This window comes from Salarias fasciatus, chromosome 19 (genome assembly GCF_902148845.1).
Source record: "Salarias fasciatus chromosome 19, fSalaFa1.1, whole genome shotgun sequence".
NCBI classification, from domain to species: Eukaryota; Metazoa; Chordata; class Actinopteri; order Blenniiformes; family Blenniidae; genus Salarias; species Salarias fasciatus.
Genome location: NC_043763.1, coordinates 24,568,278 through 24,586,617, shown reverse-complemented (window position 1 = coordinate 24,586,617; position 18,340 = coordinate 24,568,278). Strand labels below are relative to the sequence as shown.

Below are 18,340 nucleotides of genomic sequence, written 5' to 3'. Positions count from 1 at the left end.
ACACTGCCCCCCACAGGCCATCAGGAGTATTACTCTGCTCCACACTGCCCCCACAGGCCATCAGGAGTATTACTCTGTTTGCAACACATGTAAGCTCCTTGTAAGCATATTTGGGCCTTAATGCTGAAATGATCATCACGTTAGGTAACTCCCTCGATGTTTCTGCTGCCACTGGTGCCATCCCCCCCCCCCCCCCTCTACCTCCTCTTCCTCCTCCTCCTCCTCCTCTTAGACAGATTGCTGGGTGGTTTGCAGATGTGAACCGTGGGAGTGGAGACACACAGTAACGTCCAGAGGGCAGCTGCAGGACTGAGTAATTCCTGCTGTTGCCGTGGCAACCGGCCAAATATGGCGGCGTCCCCATGGCTGTCAGGTCCAAGTGTTTCAGACGAACAATCAGTCCTCATCAGGTACCAGCCTGACTCACACACTCCACAATCACATTGTGAGTTCAAGTAGTATAAATGGGACTCTAAGATGAAGGGTTTTGGCTGAAAAAAGGGCTTTTTAAAAATGTATTTTCAATATATATTTCACTGCTTCCCATACTCTGCCACTAGTGGGCGCTATAGCTGTTTGTGACTTCAGTGAGTTCCGCTGTGTCCTGCGATAAGGGCGACTTTGTGTTCTAATAACAGTTAATCCACTGAAAAGCAGAAAAAGAAGCAACTGTCCACTGATGCGTTGAACAAACCAACCTTGAAATGTCCCCAGCTTGTTCGTATCGCCATCTGGTGGAACAAAAAATAAAAACAACTCCTCTGAGCTAGAAAACTGGAACTTTGTTAACTCCTGTTTAATGGACTGAATGTCTCAAAGATGAGAATATTAACGTCGCACTGTTCCTGGATGGACTTTACTGCTCTCTGGTGGACAAACATGAGATGAAACACGCTGAAAGGACCGATAATCTCCCTTCTCCTAATTAGTTTGCTCTATCATTACGATGGCCACTAGAGGTCACCGTAATGTTTGTTTTATGGTTTTACTGGGTTCAGATCGACCTGACTGCACAATGATACGGTAATGTGACTGATGTTGACAAAAATAAAATTAAAATTTTAATAAATGACTAAAATAAGAAGAGATCACGGCCAATGATTGAACAAAATGAGCAAAATGAGACAAAGAGAATCTAACAGAGATGCTTACTGACTCCAAAGAGATAAAAATCCATAAAAAATGAGATTAAAAAAGCCCCAGTGTCTTGAAAAAGGAAACAAAGCATCCCTGAGCTCCAGACACAAACCACATCTGCCTGTTTTGTGCTTATCTTGAGTGGAAACATGTATTTTTACTCAGATTGATGAGCACGTGCACGCTGCAGCGACGGAAACGTTTCATTCTCTCCTGTGTGCGTTTCAGAGTTTTGGCTCACAGCTGATCTGTTTCTCAGTGTTTACACTCACTGAGTGGGAAACGGAGTGAATATTTATAATTCAGTTGGTTTCCCCTGCTGAGAAATATCAAAATAAAAGCAAATGTCCCCGAAAACAAACATGAAATCTTCATATGTCAGTCTCCAAGGTCGGAGAGAAAGCAGGAGAAAGAGGAGGACCAGGAGCAGGACTAGGACTGGGACTGTGTGGGACTGGGACCAGGACTGGGACCAGGACTGGGACCAGGACTGGGACCTACTTCTCTTCATGTCTTCATCAGACTTGGCTCCGGTCCTCGGACCGTCTGCCTGATGTCGGCCGGGTTTCATGTTTCTGTCCTGTAAATCCAGCAGAGTCAGTGCTGCAGATCCGGAGGGCGTAAACTCATTTTCCTCCAAATCTCTGTGAAAGAAACTTCATATGGTTCATTTTCACGGACTCAGTGAAATCACACGAGAGGAATTTACTTTTTCATAACAAACCATGGAGCAACTCTCCAGAGAGCTTTCTAGAACCCTGAGAGGAATGGAGCCCTCTGCTGGTCACCAGGATCATGACAGCAGCAATGGAGAGATTCTTATGAGCTGTGTTGAGCTAACAACAACTCAGATTCATTTTTTCATTTTGACATATTTTTTTCACAGTTATTCTTGTATCACTATATTTTGCTGCATTTATTTTTTTTCTTTCAGTTACTTTTGTCATATTTGAACTGCTTTGCATCATTGAGTACTTTAATCATTCATTCACTGTGACAAGAATGTTTGACTCTTATTCTGGTAGTTTCCTCCTCTTTCCTCTTAGTTTCCTCCTTTTTTCATTTTGTTTAACTTTCGTGGATTCGTGGATCTTTTTCAACCATTTTTGTTTTTGAAGCAAATTGCATCTTATTTTATCTAATTTTCCTTCCTTTCACATTTATGGTTTTTGTGTTTGACCTCTTTGGCCATTTATTCTTTAGTTATTTAAATATTATATCTATTTTTTACATGGTATTTTCTTTGGAGCATTTATTTTTTGTAGATTATTGTCACATTTTTGTTGTTTTTCAAGTCAATTTGACCAAAGTAATGACATTAACCAATGCATAAGTCTCATTTGGTTCCTATGTGTTTCTGTCTGGGATGAAGATGTTTGCGGTGACGTGTGTTTGTGTTTCAGACGTTCTCAGATGTTCTCATCTCATCTCAGCAGCAGGAACTTTACAGCCTTGTGGTTTTTTACTCAGCCTGCTGGTTAAATTGTTCTCAGACTGTTTGAGGTTGAACCTGCTCGGCGCTGCAGCTGCAGATTCCACTGATCGATGCAGCCGTTAAAGAGGCTCGGTGAGGGTTGCGTAACACTCCTCCTCTTCCTCCTCTTCCTCCTCCTCCTCCTCCTGCTCCTCCTCCTCTTCATCCTCCTCCTCTTCCTCCTCCTCCTCCTCCTCCTCCTCTCCATCCTCGCCCCGCTGTCTTTCTGCACCGTTGCACAGCTGACAGCACCATAGACCCTGCTGCATGCTGCAAGACACAACCCCCCCTCCACACACACACACACACACACACACACGCACACACGCACACACGCACACACGCACACACGCTCAGTTTGATAATAGGACGTCAGGCTTTGCATCACTTCCCGTGAATCGTCCTTTTTCTTGCTCTCAGTCTCTTCTGGGCGCCGCCATGTTTCTCATGACGTAACGCTCACCCGCAGAAAACACGTCGCTCTCATCCCTCCATCGTCTCATCTCTCCATCCTCTCATCTCTCCATCACTTTCATCCCCTCATCCCCATCCTCTTATCCCTCCTTTCCCTCATTCCTCGTCCTCTGTTCCCTCCATCCTTTCATTCCTCCATTCCTTCATCACCTCATTCCTTCCTCTCGCAATTCATCACCTTGTTTTTCCCCTCTATCCCCTCATCCCTCCATACCTCCTTCCTCTCATCCTTCCATCTGACCTTCCCCTCACCTTGTCATCTGCTCTTTCCTCCCTCTCTCGTCTCCTTTGCAGGAATGCTCCGTCACTCCTCCGTCCCTTCACCCTTCATCAGCTCATTCCTTTCTCTCACCCTTTATCACCTTGTTTTGCCCCTCCATTCCTCCGTCCCCTCATCCCTCCTTCCCCTCACCCTGTCATCTGCTCTTTCCTCCCTCTCTCGTCTCCTTTGCAGGAATGCTCCGTCACTCCTTCGTCCCTTCACCCTTCATCACCTTGTTTTTTTTCCCCTCCTTCAGTGTCCCATCCTCTCATTCTACATTTCCTAATTTTCTCATCATCCCTTCATCCTCAGATCCTCTCACCCTCTTTTCAGCTCACGCTCTGGTCTAACCGTCTCTGTCTGTCCCCCAGTCCCTTGGTCAACTCATCCCTCCATCACTTTCCTCTTTATTCTCTCATCTGCTCCTCATCCTTCCATCTTCTTTCTGTCCTCATCTCTTATTAACTCATCCTCTCATCCCTTGTTTCCTGTGTCCCTGTCATCCCTCCATCGTCTTGTCTTCCAGGTCTCTCCATTCGTGGATGACAGCTGTAAACAGCTGGAGGAAGGAAGCAGTCGTCGTCCTGCTGTGGTTTTCAGACTCGTGCTGAACTCGTCTCTCCTCCCTGCATGTTTGAGAACCGTTTTTTTTTTTGTTCCTTCTGGAGTATTGTGCACCATCTGATTCTTGATATGACTACATTTCCCATGATTCCTTGAACGATGCAGCACAATGAGCTGGATTCAGAGTCAGTCTCTGTGAATTATTTTAGAATGTCAGAGAATCAGAGTTGCCACTGAGATAAAAAAAAATGTCACTTTTAATCAACATTTCTCCTTCAGTCTGTTATTTCCTGTAAGGTCAGGGTCCTCTCCAGCACGTTGTAGTTCACAATGTTTCAGTAGATTTTTCATGTGTCTTTGTTTTATTGTCACATTTTGAATCTTTTTTTAAATGTGTGTCACTTTTCCTTCTTTTCATTCACGGCCTTTCCTGGACACTTGTGTAAGTGTAGGATGAACTGACCACCTTTTTTTGAAGGGTTTTATTGTGTCTCTCTGTGGTCGTTGTGACCCAGTTTTGAGTTTTTCCAGGTCAGATTATTTTCTTTTGTTCATTGTTTGTGGTGATTTGCATGTCATTTGCTTCATTTCTGTGTCCTTTTTGTTGTTCGCCTCTTTCTGGAGCCACTTCGTGCCTCTTTCAGATCAGTTTATGCTTTGGTTTGTTTCTCTTTCTCAGCTCAGCTTTTGTTTCTTGTTTTAAATCATGTTGTGGATGATAAGGGTTATTTTTTTGCATACTTGTTGTATATATATACATATATACATATAATATATATATATATATATATATATATATATATATATAATATATATATATATATATATATATATATACATATATATATATAGTTCCTTTTACAGCGTGTGGAAACCTCCGTCGTATTCCTGCTTCTGCGTGCATCGGAGTCCCGTCTGTTCCACTCTGCGTCACGGCGGCCATCTTGCCGGCTGGAGCCGCTGGCTCTTGTCTTTTGGCTCCTTTGTGGTCATTTCCATTGACTGTTTTGTGTCACACTTCTGGAACGTTTTCAGATCCTGTGCAGGTTTTGTTTGCCTGTTTGGGGTCAAACTGACATGATTTTGTGGACGTTTGGATCATTTTTGCACATTTTGTGGCTGCTTCTTGGCTTTTTTAAAGCCCTCTTCTGTCTCAGCCTGGTCTTTTTGTCATCCAGTTTTAGTTGCTTTGTGTCTGGTATCACTGTTTTTGTGCCTCACATGAGTTATTTTATATCTATTTGTGGTCAAATAGATTTAACTTTGCTTATTTTGTGTCACAGTTTAGTCATTTCACATCTTTTTGTAAACATTTGTTCTACTTTGGGCTATTTGTGCGTGACATTTTCACGATCTGTACTCATGAAGGTCACCTTTAACCCTCGGCTACTTGACATGAAGCTTTCTGGCGACACAAACGTGTGAAGACCAAAACAAACTCAGGCTCTTTTCTTAGCTCCATGTCTGATAGATGACTTTCACTGGAATTAGAGCTAAATCTTGAGAACCGTGTGAAATCTGTCTCTCCGAAGCCCTTTTTTTCAAAGCCCTGTCTGCTCCCTCTGCTGTTTAATGGATGCTGAATGGCATCGCGGCCATTTGCAGACTGATGAGGCCTCATCGATCGGCCTTCGGCTGCGGCGCCGGGGCAGATGCCGAGCTCCACGCTGTGAAACACGGACGCTGTTTTATCACCTTTGCGTCGCAGGTTATGCAAGCAGGCCTCCTCAGACAGACAGACAGAGAGCTGCATCACGCCACAGTGTGCTGTCATCTGCAGCCTCGCCCCTCTTTGCCTCCTGCTGCTGCCTCCTCTGTGCAGGTGGCGCCCTCTGCTGGCCGCTCCTGCAGCCTGGCGCAGCTCCTCAGGGAGGCCAGGCTGTTACACAACCGGCGTGTGAAGGTTTCTGCACCATCAGCTCCTGCTCGGTGACTCCGGTGTGTCCTCCACAGCTGCAGAGACACGGCGACACACCCAATCCGCACAGGAAAGCAACAAAAGAGGCTTAAGATGGGACAAGCCAGCACAGAAATCACCAGAGAGGTGTGGAAGTACCACAGTGCACCAAAGGAACCATGAAAGACATCCAGAAAACCAGCAAAAATGTGCAAAATGACCTCAGATAAACATGCATGAAATCACTAGTGATTCAAAATTACACATTCTGATCACAAATCAGTGTGTGAAAACATTTGTCTTCAAACTCTTCAACTTTTCTTTAGAAACAGACACTTTCCCTGATATTTATTTACTATCAAGATGATTTAACCCTGTAAATTACTGCTCTTTATCAAAGCCTGCATGAAACATATATAGTGATTCTTTTCTTTTCTTTTCTATTTTTGCGTTCTATACAATTGATTAAAAAATGATGTCATTAATAAAAACACATGCAGTAAAACAATTAAAAATGTGTGACAAAGAAATACCTCCTACCTTCAAAGAGCATCAAAAATGTCAAATAACCATAAAGACACACAAAGGAACCCCCAAGATATACAAAATGAGAAGTAATTATGGATAAATATGAAATTACTCCAAAAAAACACAAATGCAACAAAAGAAATGTAACATGACACGAAATAATCTAAAAAAGACAAGCCTGTGATACAAGATGACAGCAAACAAACCTGTACAAAAACAAGGACCAAATATAAAATTCAATTCAAAATTCTACAACAAAACTTACAACAAAAATTAACCAAAATATCAAAAATGTATCTGTTAAAATGAACCAAAACAATAATAATAAAAAAAAGGCAAACAGGTGCAAAAGAGATTAAACAGTGTCACAGGCTCAGACAAAGAAACAAAAAATAACCACAACGTTAGAGATGAATGAGCAAAAAGAAACTTAACATGATCATAACGACATGTGAAAATGATCCAGAGCCACTGCAGATCATGTTTTTGCTTCCAAAAGCTCGAGTCCTCCTCACATTTGTATTTTTAGCATCTTCAATCCACCTCCTGATAAAAGTGTCTTCCGGCTCCCCTTTGTTGGCTCGGAGTGCTTCTTTATTATTTATTGTTTATCTCTCACTCTATTTTTTCTACCCATTTCTGCTGTAACATCAGGAAACTCACAAACAGGAGCTCAGCTTATGTAAGAACCTTCAGAAGCTGTGCAGTCACTCAGGTTACTTACTTTTTGTAAACTGAATTTCAAGATTTGTAAAACATGTTCGAATATTAACTTATATTAAGTGAAATAAAGGCAATAATGTTGACTGATGCTAATGTAACATACGTGGAAACACAGCACCATGCATGATAGAAAAAGATTAAGGAGCCTATAAAACAGACTAAACAGTCCCCTCTGTTGATAAGTTATATTTTCATTTTTTATTTTATATCTTATTCATTTTTACTCTTCAGCCTAATTATAGAAGTCGATAAATAATGTCAGCCAATCAGAGAGCAGATCACTCAGGAAGCCCCGCCCCCTTCGGAGGTGCGTGACGTGCAGCGACAGCTAGCTTTAGCAATATACCAGCGATGAGACAAAAGTGGATTAACTTCTGAAAAACAGGTAACAGACGCCTGGGAAGAACATTGAAGACTCTTTAAAGACAGATTCATAGTCACTTTGGTGTTCCTTCTGAGAAATCTTTGTGAAAGAGTTTATGTAACTCAAACTTTGCTGGTTGCGTTAGCGCTAGCATGCTAAATTAGCCAATTAGCTCGGGCAGAAGTTCAAAGTTCACCGGTTTGGTCCTCTTTTCCTTCAAGGAGCAAGGTAATGTGAATTCTCTGATTACAGTGTGTAATTGTTTTGTTGTAAAGCGCTCTTTGGAGATTTGCACGATCTAGCAGCAGAAATAGCATCGATCCCTCTGTGAAGCCTGATCAGTAACTACTAAACATTAAAAATACATAGTATGAAATGGATATCATACCATTCAATTTCATTAGCTCATTAATGGTGCTTCATCTGAAGGAGAATTTACTTATGTGGCTCATATTTGTGTTTACTGAAGTGACCACTGGAGGGGGTGAGGGAGGGGCGGAGACGGTCGCTGGGAGCAGGCTGAACGGTTGATGTTCTTGATGTGGATTGGAAAGATGGAGGTGTAGATTCAGGGTGAAATCCAGACCGTCAGTCTGGGAGGAGGATGACACCCAGACCCTTAACCTTGAGGGAGGATGACATCCAGACTTTTAACCTTGGGGGAGGATGTCATGGAGGAGTTGTTGATGCCAACAGAAAAACTGCTTGTTTTTGATAAAGTGTCCTGTTCCACTGAGTTTCTGAATCCATTTATATTTCTGTATCGGCTAATTGCTTTCAAGGTGCTACAGCTGGGCCATCCTCCACATGATCGGTAGTATCCGTCACTACACAGCAGGAGGTTAAAATTTGCAGCAGCAGGGAGGATTTCTTTGTTTTATCTCCCTGACTTTGATGTAAAAAGGCTTCGGATAAACTAACGAGTGACCTAAATGCATGTAAATCATCCAGCAGCCCAAACCGAGGCCTGGCCTGCCTGCAGGAGCTGAACGTCTCCCTCCACTGAGCGGCGATGCAAACCGACGTGCCGAGAGAAACGTGTCCTTCCGTCCATCCGTCCATCCATCCGTCCAGCCTCTCTCTCACTGAATGGACTCAGCACAGCTCCGAGTGGCGCCACACCAGGTAACGAACGGCTCAGTGCTTTTCTGTGGATCTGTGATGGATTTCAGACAAACAACTCGTGTTTAATTTTTGACTCTGAATCTTGTTGATTTTCTGACATATAGTCTTTTGGGGAAAGGTGATTATTAAAGCTATTGTGAATGAATAGCTTTATTAAACACCATCCAAAATCCTTTAGATTTAACTCCTTTAAAGTATCCATAACAAGGTTAAAAGATTAATGAAGCTTTGATGATCTGGATTTATCTAGCATCATTAATCAGTCCTAAACTGTACAATCAGTGACATGAATGTTCGCCCATTAAAACATCAATAACATGAGATTTTACCAAACACACGGGATAATAAATTGATTTAGCATGAAAAAATAATAGGATTTCAATGATCTGGAATATTAAAAGCCTGTTTTTTCATGCATATAAATAACATAACAAGTTTGTGCCATCAGAAACAGGGATATTAACTTGGCTGTTGTTTATGTCAGTATTTACCTCGTACCATATTGGTAATTTGGGTATTTTCATCACAAATACTGCATAATTAGAATTTTTAAATTCTAAAATGTACTAAGCCTGAAGTTTAACCAGCAAAACATAATAATTTCTGGATTTTTTAGCTTTAATCTATTAAGTTTTTGACCTTCTTTCATATCAACCTAAATTTTAACCAGCTTCAGTTGTCTGTTTATTTTCAATAAGATGGAAAAGAGTTCATCCGACTATTGATCACATGGTTTGTTAATAATATAGTATTTTACTTGCACACAACAAATGAGTAGAATTTTAACATTTTAAATTTAATAAGCTTGGATCTTAAATCTGAGTTCAGCATTTCATAGTAATATGGGAGGTTAATATTCTGCAGAATTAAAATCCAGTTTTGAACTTGGTACACATAAATCACCTCAGTTTCAGTAACAAAGCATACATTAAAAATCAATAAGTTTGACGATGGGGACATTAAAATATGGAACACATGGGAATCAAAATATTTATTGGCAACACTTTACTTGAAGCACCCCTGTGTAACACATTATGAATACATTATAGCACTGTATAACTATAGTTATAAACACTCATAAATGATCACAATGCTTTATAACATTAGTACCTAACCCTAACCCTAATCCTACACTATATAGTGGGTTATAAAGCATTGTGATCATTTATTGAGTGTTTATAACTGCTTATAATGTGTTATACCGGGTGCTTCAAGTAAAGTGTTACCGATTTATTTTTAAATTTAAAGTGCCTTTAGTTCCACAGACGTGTCTCTGAACAGTGTGAAGCTGTAAAGTATGAAGCTCTGGTCACTTTTGACCTTAAACACTCCGTCCACTCGGCGCCGTCTCGTCTGGTCGGCCCGTCGTGTCACATCTTGTCACATTGTCCTGGAGCGAGAGACGCCGAAGCCCCGAAGCCTCTCCGGACTGCAGCTGAAACTTTAATGGACGCCGGCGTGAAGTGTCTTTTATCCAGCCTCTCCCGGGGGCGGCACGCGTTTTCTGGAAATAACCTCCAGCGAGCGTCTTTAAAAGCTCCTCCTGGAGAGTCGGCAGGAATAAAGACGAGACCGGAGCAGCACGGTGAACAAGACACGGCGTCTTTATTTAGCAGTGGAATACAAACTCGAAACACAACCATCCATGGAGCATTCACACAACACTTCTCTTTTTTTTTTTTACCAGTCTGTGTGCTTTTTTTTTTTTTTTGTTTTGTACAAGCAGTGTCTCGGAGGAGAAACATCAAAAAGCCCGTCACAATCAATGCAGTTAAAAGGCGACTTAAGAGAACGTCCGTCTGGAAAAATGAACCGACTGCACCAGCGTTTCCACCTCGGGACACTTTCCCAACGATTTCCAGGAAGAAAGGCAGAGCAGGGCCAAACAGCGAAACCAAACAAAGTGCTTTGGAACAGAAACGCCCACGGAGAAGCTCAGCAGTGACGCTCTCTGCAGTTTTGGTGAATCTATACCATCATTTTCATGTTATTTTTGTAAAGATTCAGCAGCCGGTGGCACCGATTCCACAGAGTCACACTGAAAACGGAAGATATGAAGGAAAACGATCAGCTCTCCTCATTGCAAACATTAACAAAGGGAATAATTTCATCTGAACAGTGTGAAAAAACATAATGCAGCACATCAAGTCAGTTCAGTAATTCAGAGTTCAGGAGGATTTTCTAACATAAATCCTTTCAGATAGAAATGACAAATGTAGGTTAAAACAAAAATATCACTTCATTCACTTCTTTTAACAATTAAATTCAGTGTTAATGTATTAAAAAAATATATGGAGTGATGATGCAAAACCAGGATTATAATTTACGTGACTGCTGCAGGCTGAGGGGAAAAAGAATGAATTTTAAGTTATTTTGTCTTTTTCTGTGATCATAACATAAAAAAAATCAGAATACTAAAATATTTCAGTATTTAACAAACAAGAAGTTTTACTTTTTGTGAGTTAAAATATAAACAGGATGACTTAAATAATTGATAAAATATTAAGAGAAATGATTCATTTTGAGCATCTAAAAACATTTACATTCAAACGTGCAACTAAGCTTTGAAAGAACAAACCTTCAGTCAGCATTGATGGAGATTTGATATCTGCAGGCAGAACTTTAACAGTTTTATCAACGACTCCATGAAGTAGATAAAACAAGCTTCTAAATACCATAAAAAACATTAAAATACTTTTCACGGTAACTGGATTTGGCCATATTGAAAACTCTGAAAGGTTTGAAAAGGGCACAAATTTTTAAAAACTCAATTCTAAAAACACAGAATTCTGACCTGAAAAGGAATGTGGAACTCTTTAAGTCTTTTGAAACTCAACTTTGTTAAAAAATAAATAATAATAACAATTTTGAAAGAAGGCGGGGAGTTTAGGGTTCTAACTCATTTAATATAAAAACAGAATTCTGACTAGAAGGAGGCGGAGCTTTTAGAACTGGAATTAACTGCGTATATAATGTTTGACCTGAAAGGGGCGGAGCTTATAACATGTTTGACCTGAAAAGGGGTGGGGCGTTAAACTGTAATTAAAAATAATCTTGTATAATTTTCAGTCTTTGAATCTAAAAAGGAGGCGGTGCTTTGAGAACTTCAAACTTTAACTCTTCAACTTGGTAAAGGAAAAAAAAAACAAGCAAAAACCCTGAATTCTAAAAGAAGCGGAGCTTTTTTAAACATTGATCCTCAAGTCCAGATTCCAAATATGAGATGAACAGGAACACACTTGAACTCCTGGAGGTGCGACTGGCTGCTGAAGCATCCAGACCAGATGGAGTTAACGCCATAAAAAATCCCTCCAGTCAATAAAAGCAATAAAGCATGCTTCTTTCTTCTGTCCTTCCACAGTAAGTGGAGCTTTGGTCCTTTGAAACATTCCTCCGATGACTACATTCAGACTGAGGGAAGGAGCTCGGCAGCTTTCACAGAAACACAGTGAGAGTTTTTTAGCTTCAGTTAAAGGTTTGGGTCAAATCTCAAAGTGTGTGTTTCTCTCACTCGTTCAAACTTTACATTTTAGAGCTAATTCTGACACAGGGAATTAAAAAACTGCATATTTTGGTACAAACACCAAATCACTTTTCAAACTATTGATCAAATCCTACTTTTTTTTTTTTTTTTAGGTTTTACAGGTTTATTAAACTGTCAGCGAATCGGGAACAGCGTGAATGTTTAATATGTATTAATCCTACGAAGGTTTTAGCTTTCTGACTGACTGGGATGGAACGTTAACACAGTTTGTAGAGCTCCACAGAACTGTGGATGTGATTTAGACGTTTTAATTTTAATTAACTTTCCATTCATCCAACCATCCTCAGTCTGTCTTTTTCCCAGTGAAGTCATTGATTCATGTTCTTTGCAGCCTGTCCTCCTGTTTGACATCGGCCTCACTTCAGAGGGGAACATCAAAATTAACAAAAGTTTAATAATCAGAATTATCATTACGACTTTTCCAATTTTGAGAAAACATTACCTTAACTTCAGGAATTATGTATTGTAGTTTTGAGAAAATATTTGAAGTTAAATATTAAAATTCACTTTACTGATTCTCAAACTGAAACATTTTCCAGTGAAACATAATTTGACTCCGTGGTGACTTCATGATTCTCAATGAATCAATTCTTAAAATCTTGAAATTTTCATTTGCATTTGAAAAATGCAAAAATGTAAATAGCTGTTTTTTTTTCTTTTGAATGACCCAAATATGAGAGAACAAAATCTAAACATATTCCTCATCAACTTTCTCAGACTCAGCGAAATGCTTTTTTCAGAACCACAAAAAAAAAACAAACCCTGATTCCATACATTTTTCAGTTTCTTCATTTGTTCAAACCAACTGCTGCTCTGACGAGATCCTTCATTTCAACTAAACTCTTGGTCTGTTTAAGATCTGCAGAAGCTGGAGGAGCTTAACTTCGACCAGACGAAGAGATCTGAGCAGCTTTCCTCTCCAGAGCTCTGAACCTCTGCTGCTTGGTGGACGTTAGTGTTTTACTGCAAACCAGACATTGGAGGTCAGGAGGTCGGTTCGGCATGTGGAAACACCAAGCTGCGTTTTCCCTCGTTTCCATGGGGACGGACTCGGAGGATTCTGGGGAAAGTTCCACCCTGGAAGTCGTTTTTCAGTGGCTCTAAAACGCCGTTGCCATGGAAACGGGCCCCCAAAGCGCAACAGAGGTTTTCCGTTTCCGCCTGTTTTGGGGTAAACGGGGCGAGCAGATGAATCGGTACAGTGGGGTTAATCTTCGTTCCCCTGCTGCGACTCGTCTTCCTCACAGAACGAACCACGGCCAGGAAACGCTTCCAGCTGCAGCTTTCAGCAGATTGTTTTTAGAAAGAAGGAGAAAAAAAAAAAAAAAAAAGTGCGTGGGAGTTTACAAGAACATCTTAACAAAAAAAAAGAAAAAAAGAAACATTCTGGATGAGCCAGAGAAGATCTGCGGGGCTTTGAGGATTTAATCACTTGTAATAACTTGTTGTGGAGTGAACCATTCGGCATGGTGGAGGAAGCAGCCGAGCATGAATGCTTTCCCTCTTTCCACAGGACCCCGACGCCCCGACTCCTCCCTGGGAGGTGGAGCAGGTGGAGCAGGTGGAGCAGCCTCTGAGTCGGAGGTGGACGGCTGATCAGCACATCCACTAGTTTACGCCTGAATGTGAGTTTTTTTTTTTTAAACTAAAATGATTTGATTTTGAATGCGAGTGATGGGGATTTTTTTGAGATTCATCAGGTTTTCCTCTCGTGTCTGATCAGACCCCCGGCGTGAGAGAGGAGCTGAGCCTTCATTTTCCCCATCTAAACACAAGATATGAATATAAATCTGAATTATTCATTCAGAATAAACCAATTCCGAATTAAAAACACCACGTAGCCACACTCAGTACTCCATAAACACCAGCGGTGAGTTTGGTTGTTCACCTACTCTGGACGCCGCTCATTCGCACACTAGTCCAACACTTTGGGCCAACAGTGCAGTCGGGATGGAGCCCCATTTTCAACAAGCCTCACTGTTTCTCTTTCCGTTTTCGTTGTCAGGCTTTAGATTCACCGCAGGTTCAGAGGAAAAGCTCTTGATCTTTGGTTAAATTGGAGCATCACTGAACAGGAACGAGCAGCTGGGGCTAAAGGGACACACACACACACAAACACACACCTCCGTCTGGCTTCCTCATGACCAGATTATTGCTTTTACAGGTCAGAGGAGGGACTTGGATCATTAATTCTAATGTGTTTTGGGGAGAAAACCAAGAAAGACATGCATGTAAATTCAAAAAAACAAAACACCATCTTAATTTAGAGGAACACGTTTGGACCTTGTGATGTTTTAAAGCTGTTTTTGTGTCACTGGATGTTTTCTGTTCAGTTTCTGTGTTTAGGTTCAGCAGAAGGCTCTTTCCATCTTTTTTTTTTTTTTTTTAATTCAGTTGTAGTGTTCGGCTCCGTCACGGAGGCTGTTTGCAGCGTAGAAACATGAGTCACGCTGTTGATCTGTGGCTCTGCAAATGACTGACCACAACGTTATCGAGGCGGGGGGGCGAGGGGCGGGGGGGAACACTGACACAATCTGACAAGTAGTGCAAATCAGTTGCAGCGATAATAATAGCCAAGGTGCTCTCCACAAACACATTCAGTGCCTCCTCATTCTTGTGCATCGATACGTAGAAATCAAGAGAAATGAAAGGGAAGCGTTCTCGTCTTTGTACGGCCGCCGCACGGCGAGGATGCCTCCGCACGCGGCGGCTCAGAGGGAGACGGCTTGAAAACAAAGGCACAGAGATTTGGACGTGTCTACGGTCCCTTCCCTCCTCCCAGCACGAGTGTCTCGAAGGCTGCGTCGGCCGCCATCACCGTCAGCTTCAGCCTGGATGTGTCAGTCCTGAGGATGTCTCCTCCTCCTCCTCCTCCTCTTCCTCTCCTCTCTCCGGGGACCTCACACAGACCCCATCACGAGGAGCAAAACAAAAATTGAGGCAGCAGCAAATTTTAAAGAAAAGAAAGAAAAAAAAAAAAACGCCTCCTCTTCTCTCTCTGAAGTCAGACCGGATCCATTTATAGACCAGCACGTTCACACACACAGAGTCACAACACACACCTGAAACCTGTCACACACTAACAGCGACGGGGGGGGGGTCGGGTGTCATCCTCGTCCTCCAGCATCCTGCCCGGCCTCGTGTCGGCTCTGACTCCAGCTGAGGAGACTCCAGAGTGACCGTCAGACCGGACCCTCCACAGTCTGGTCTTCTCCGGTTCCCCCGGCAACCAGCCAGCAGGAGATCAACCCTCCACTCATCTGACGATGAAGGATTGTAAACCCAATGAAGATCCACCAAAGACGGGGATTACAAGATGGAGGCCCGTTGGACTGATCCACACAAACGACCGACACACTGATTAATCAACCGACGAGCGGAGCTGTCCTGCAGCGCTGTCTAATTTAGGGATGTCTCGATCGGGTCGGAGGATAATCGGATTAGGGTCGAAATTATGATTTTGATCAGTTATCGGCAAATCCAGCCAATCATCTTTTTCTACATCAGCTGCCGTGAACTGAGCCTCGTTCCAACCTTGCTGGATTCAGACAAATGTCAGTACAGCATGAGCAGCATGAGCAATCCAGTGACGTGTCAGCAGTCCGACTGTGGCCATCCTGCCTCCATCAGCCTACTTTCAAATAAAACTCAGTGCGACTAAAGGAAATGCAATGTAGATTTTCAAAATAAAAACTTTTTTTGGAAATTGAAAGTTCAAAATTCAACCGATATCGAAATCTACAACTGGATTGGTATCGAGAGCCAAAAGTGATCAGGACATGATCAATATCAGGTGCAGTTTGGAGGATGCGGACGATTAGGAATGATTTTGTGCTTCAGCAGCACAAAGCAACAAGTCACACACACATACATACGCACACGCACGCACACACACACACACACACACACACACACACACACACACACAGGAGGTACGAGAAGAAACCTCTAAAAGCACAAAAACAGACGTTTCCAGTGTCTCACGACGGTGTTTCCGTGTTTCTCAGCAGGGTCGGCCATGACTTCCACAAAAAGGCGAAGAGAAGCGCTGCTGCAGTGCATTCTGGGGTTGGAGTTTCTATTTACAGCCCAGAGAAGGAAAGGTTTCCATATTTACACACATCATCAGCACCTCTTCTTGCTGCAGCGACGTCAACAGGGTTTTTTAATTTCGTTCAGTACTCCCACTCGTCCGTCTTCATGTCCAGGTAGTTGAGAATGTTCTGGGCGAACTTGACCGCCTGCTTGCGCGCCACCTTGGTGGACTCGTCGCCCTGCGGGTCCACGGCGTCCAGGGTCAGCAGCTGCTTGGTCAGCAGCTCCTCCAGCATCATGTAGCTCTTGTCGGCCCGCTTCCCGTCGAAGCCCAGCACCTGGGCCTGCAGGTCCGACAGGCTGCCCAGGACCAGCCACACGGCCCGGTGCGACGGGTGCTCGGCGGGGCCCGGCTGGCGGCGGGCCAGGGCCTCGCGGAGGTCCAGGAAGGTGATGATGGCCTGGACCTCCACCACGGCGCGGCGCCGGGCCTCCGGATGCACGGGTTCCGGGCCGTGTCCACCTGGTCCTGCGTGAGGAGCTCTGCAGCTCGGCCTTGGGCCCGGAGCCCAGGTCGCCCATGGCGCAGTGCCGCAGGACGCCCTCGCGCAGGTGGGACACGTGCGCCCGCACCCCTCGATCTCTCGGATGGAGTTGTTCTGCGCCAAGTCGTACCTGCAGACACACACGTCAGTCATCAGGGAGGAACCTTTAAACGAGGTACGTATTTATTTATTTATGTCACGGGACGAAAAATGTGTCACGAGGAGAAAACGTCTCTTTATAACGACTTGATCTTTCGACAGAACAGAAAAAGCTGAGCCACCAGAGCGCTGCCACCAGGAACTTCGAGTTGACGCGTCGCCTGTGGCGCCTGAGCAGGTGAGTCCCTCAGTCCTGACATGTCCAACTTTCTGGTGACTGACCAGATGTCCTGAGGCTTTACTGACGTTTCAGGTCGGTCCAATATTGTTCACACTGACACGCTTTAAAGGAGCTATATCATGCAAAATCCACTTTTTTAAGGTTTTAAGGATGTCACAAAGTTGAATTCCATTTAAAACCACCCCCTAAATGTTATTTGCCTTTATCCACACGTCTGAGTGATCTCTTTCAGTCTGCTGCTCTTTGCAGCAGCCCCTCCCTTCGGGTAGAAAACAGCTCGTTTGAAACTCTTCAAACTTAAGTACGTCACAAAAGTTGAACTCCTCCCCACCACTCTTCTCCCACCCCCCCGCAGACAACCCCACTGTCCTCTGACCAGCAGCAGCTGATTCACATTTTCCACTGAGGAGACCCCCCCCCCTCCCAGGGCCCTCGGCAATCAGCGTTGCTGCTTTTTGTATCTCCGATTACGGAGATAAACTTTAACCATCGTCTGAAAGCAACAATCAAGCAAGAGCAAGAGTCTGAAGGGTCTGTGCTTGGCGAGTTTCTCACAGGAAAAGACGTTTCGCGTGTCTTTGCATGTAGAGAAGCTCGAGCTAAAGAGCTAAAGCTAACCCTTAGAGAAGCTAACGCATGACGTATTTGTTTTGACGCTCCGATTGGCTGAAGTACGCTGTCAGTCAAAGTCCACAGGGGGAGAGGCGGGATCTTCAGTGGAACAGAGCGTTTTCTCTTCCGGGTTTCAGAATTAGCCCCAGAAAATCTTTTATTTCACACAAAATGACTTTTCCTTCGCGCCAAAAATAAACTATTACCATGTTAATGCCAATAATAGGGTTTGGACGAGCTAAAAAAGCATGATACAGCCCCTTTAATCGCATTGGAAAATCGGTCCCATTTACACCCCAGTGTTTCCACGACGGTGCTTCTCAGTGAAAATGCAACTTTCTGAGAAGGTGGAACTTTTCTATAACTCTCCAAATCCATCGCCGTGTGGAGGAGGCGAACATGCGTCTTTGCGTCTTGCAGCAGAAACGCTGCTGCTGCACCATGACCGTGGTCAGCAGTTACTCTGTTGATGTTTAGAACATATTGTTCTCTGCAGCGTGTGTGTGTGTGTGTGTGTGTGTGTGTGTGTGTGTGTGTGGTTTCATTACAGAAACAAACAGCACCCAGTATGAAAAATCTCCATGGAAACGAGAATCTTTTCTGAAACGAAAACGCAAGGATGATGCATTTTCACTGGAAACGTGTAAACAGGGCATTAGTCTGTATGAACATCCCCGTTTATCACACTGCAACGTTGTAACAAGGTTTCTATGCTG

General features: G+C 43.1%; 1 protein-coding gene and 1 long non-coding RNA gene across 2 annotated transcripts in view; one reads left to right on the top strand and one right to left on the bottom strand.

The window, feature by feature from the left end:
• LOC115406842 (uncharacterized) lies at positions 1-16,512 on the top strand. The gene is made up of 3 exons (XR_003933572.1): positions 1-76; positions 5,790-5,792; positions 16,502-16,512. It is a non-coding gene; the product is annotated as an uncharacterized LOC115406842 (long non-coding RNA).
• Positions 10,219-18,340, bottom strand: part of bag5 (BCL2 associated athanogene 5) — a 15,619-nt gene continuing 7,497 nt past the window's right edge. Inside the window, 2 exon segments of the mRNA XM_030117077.1 lie at positions 10,219-16,623; positions 16,626-16,730. Coding sequence (XP_029972937.1) covers positions 16,268-16,623; positions 16,626-16,730 — 461 coding nt within the window. The 3' untranslated portion in view covers positions 10,219-16,267.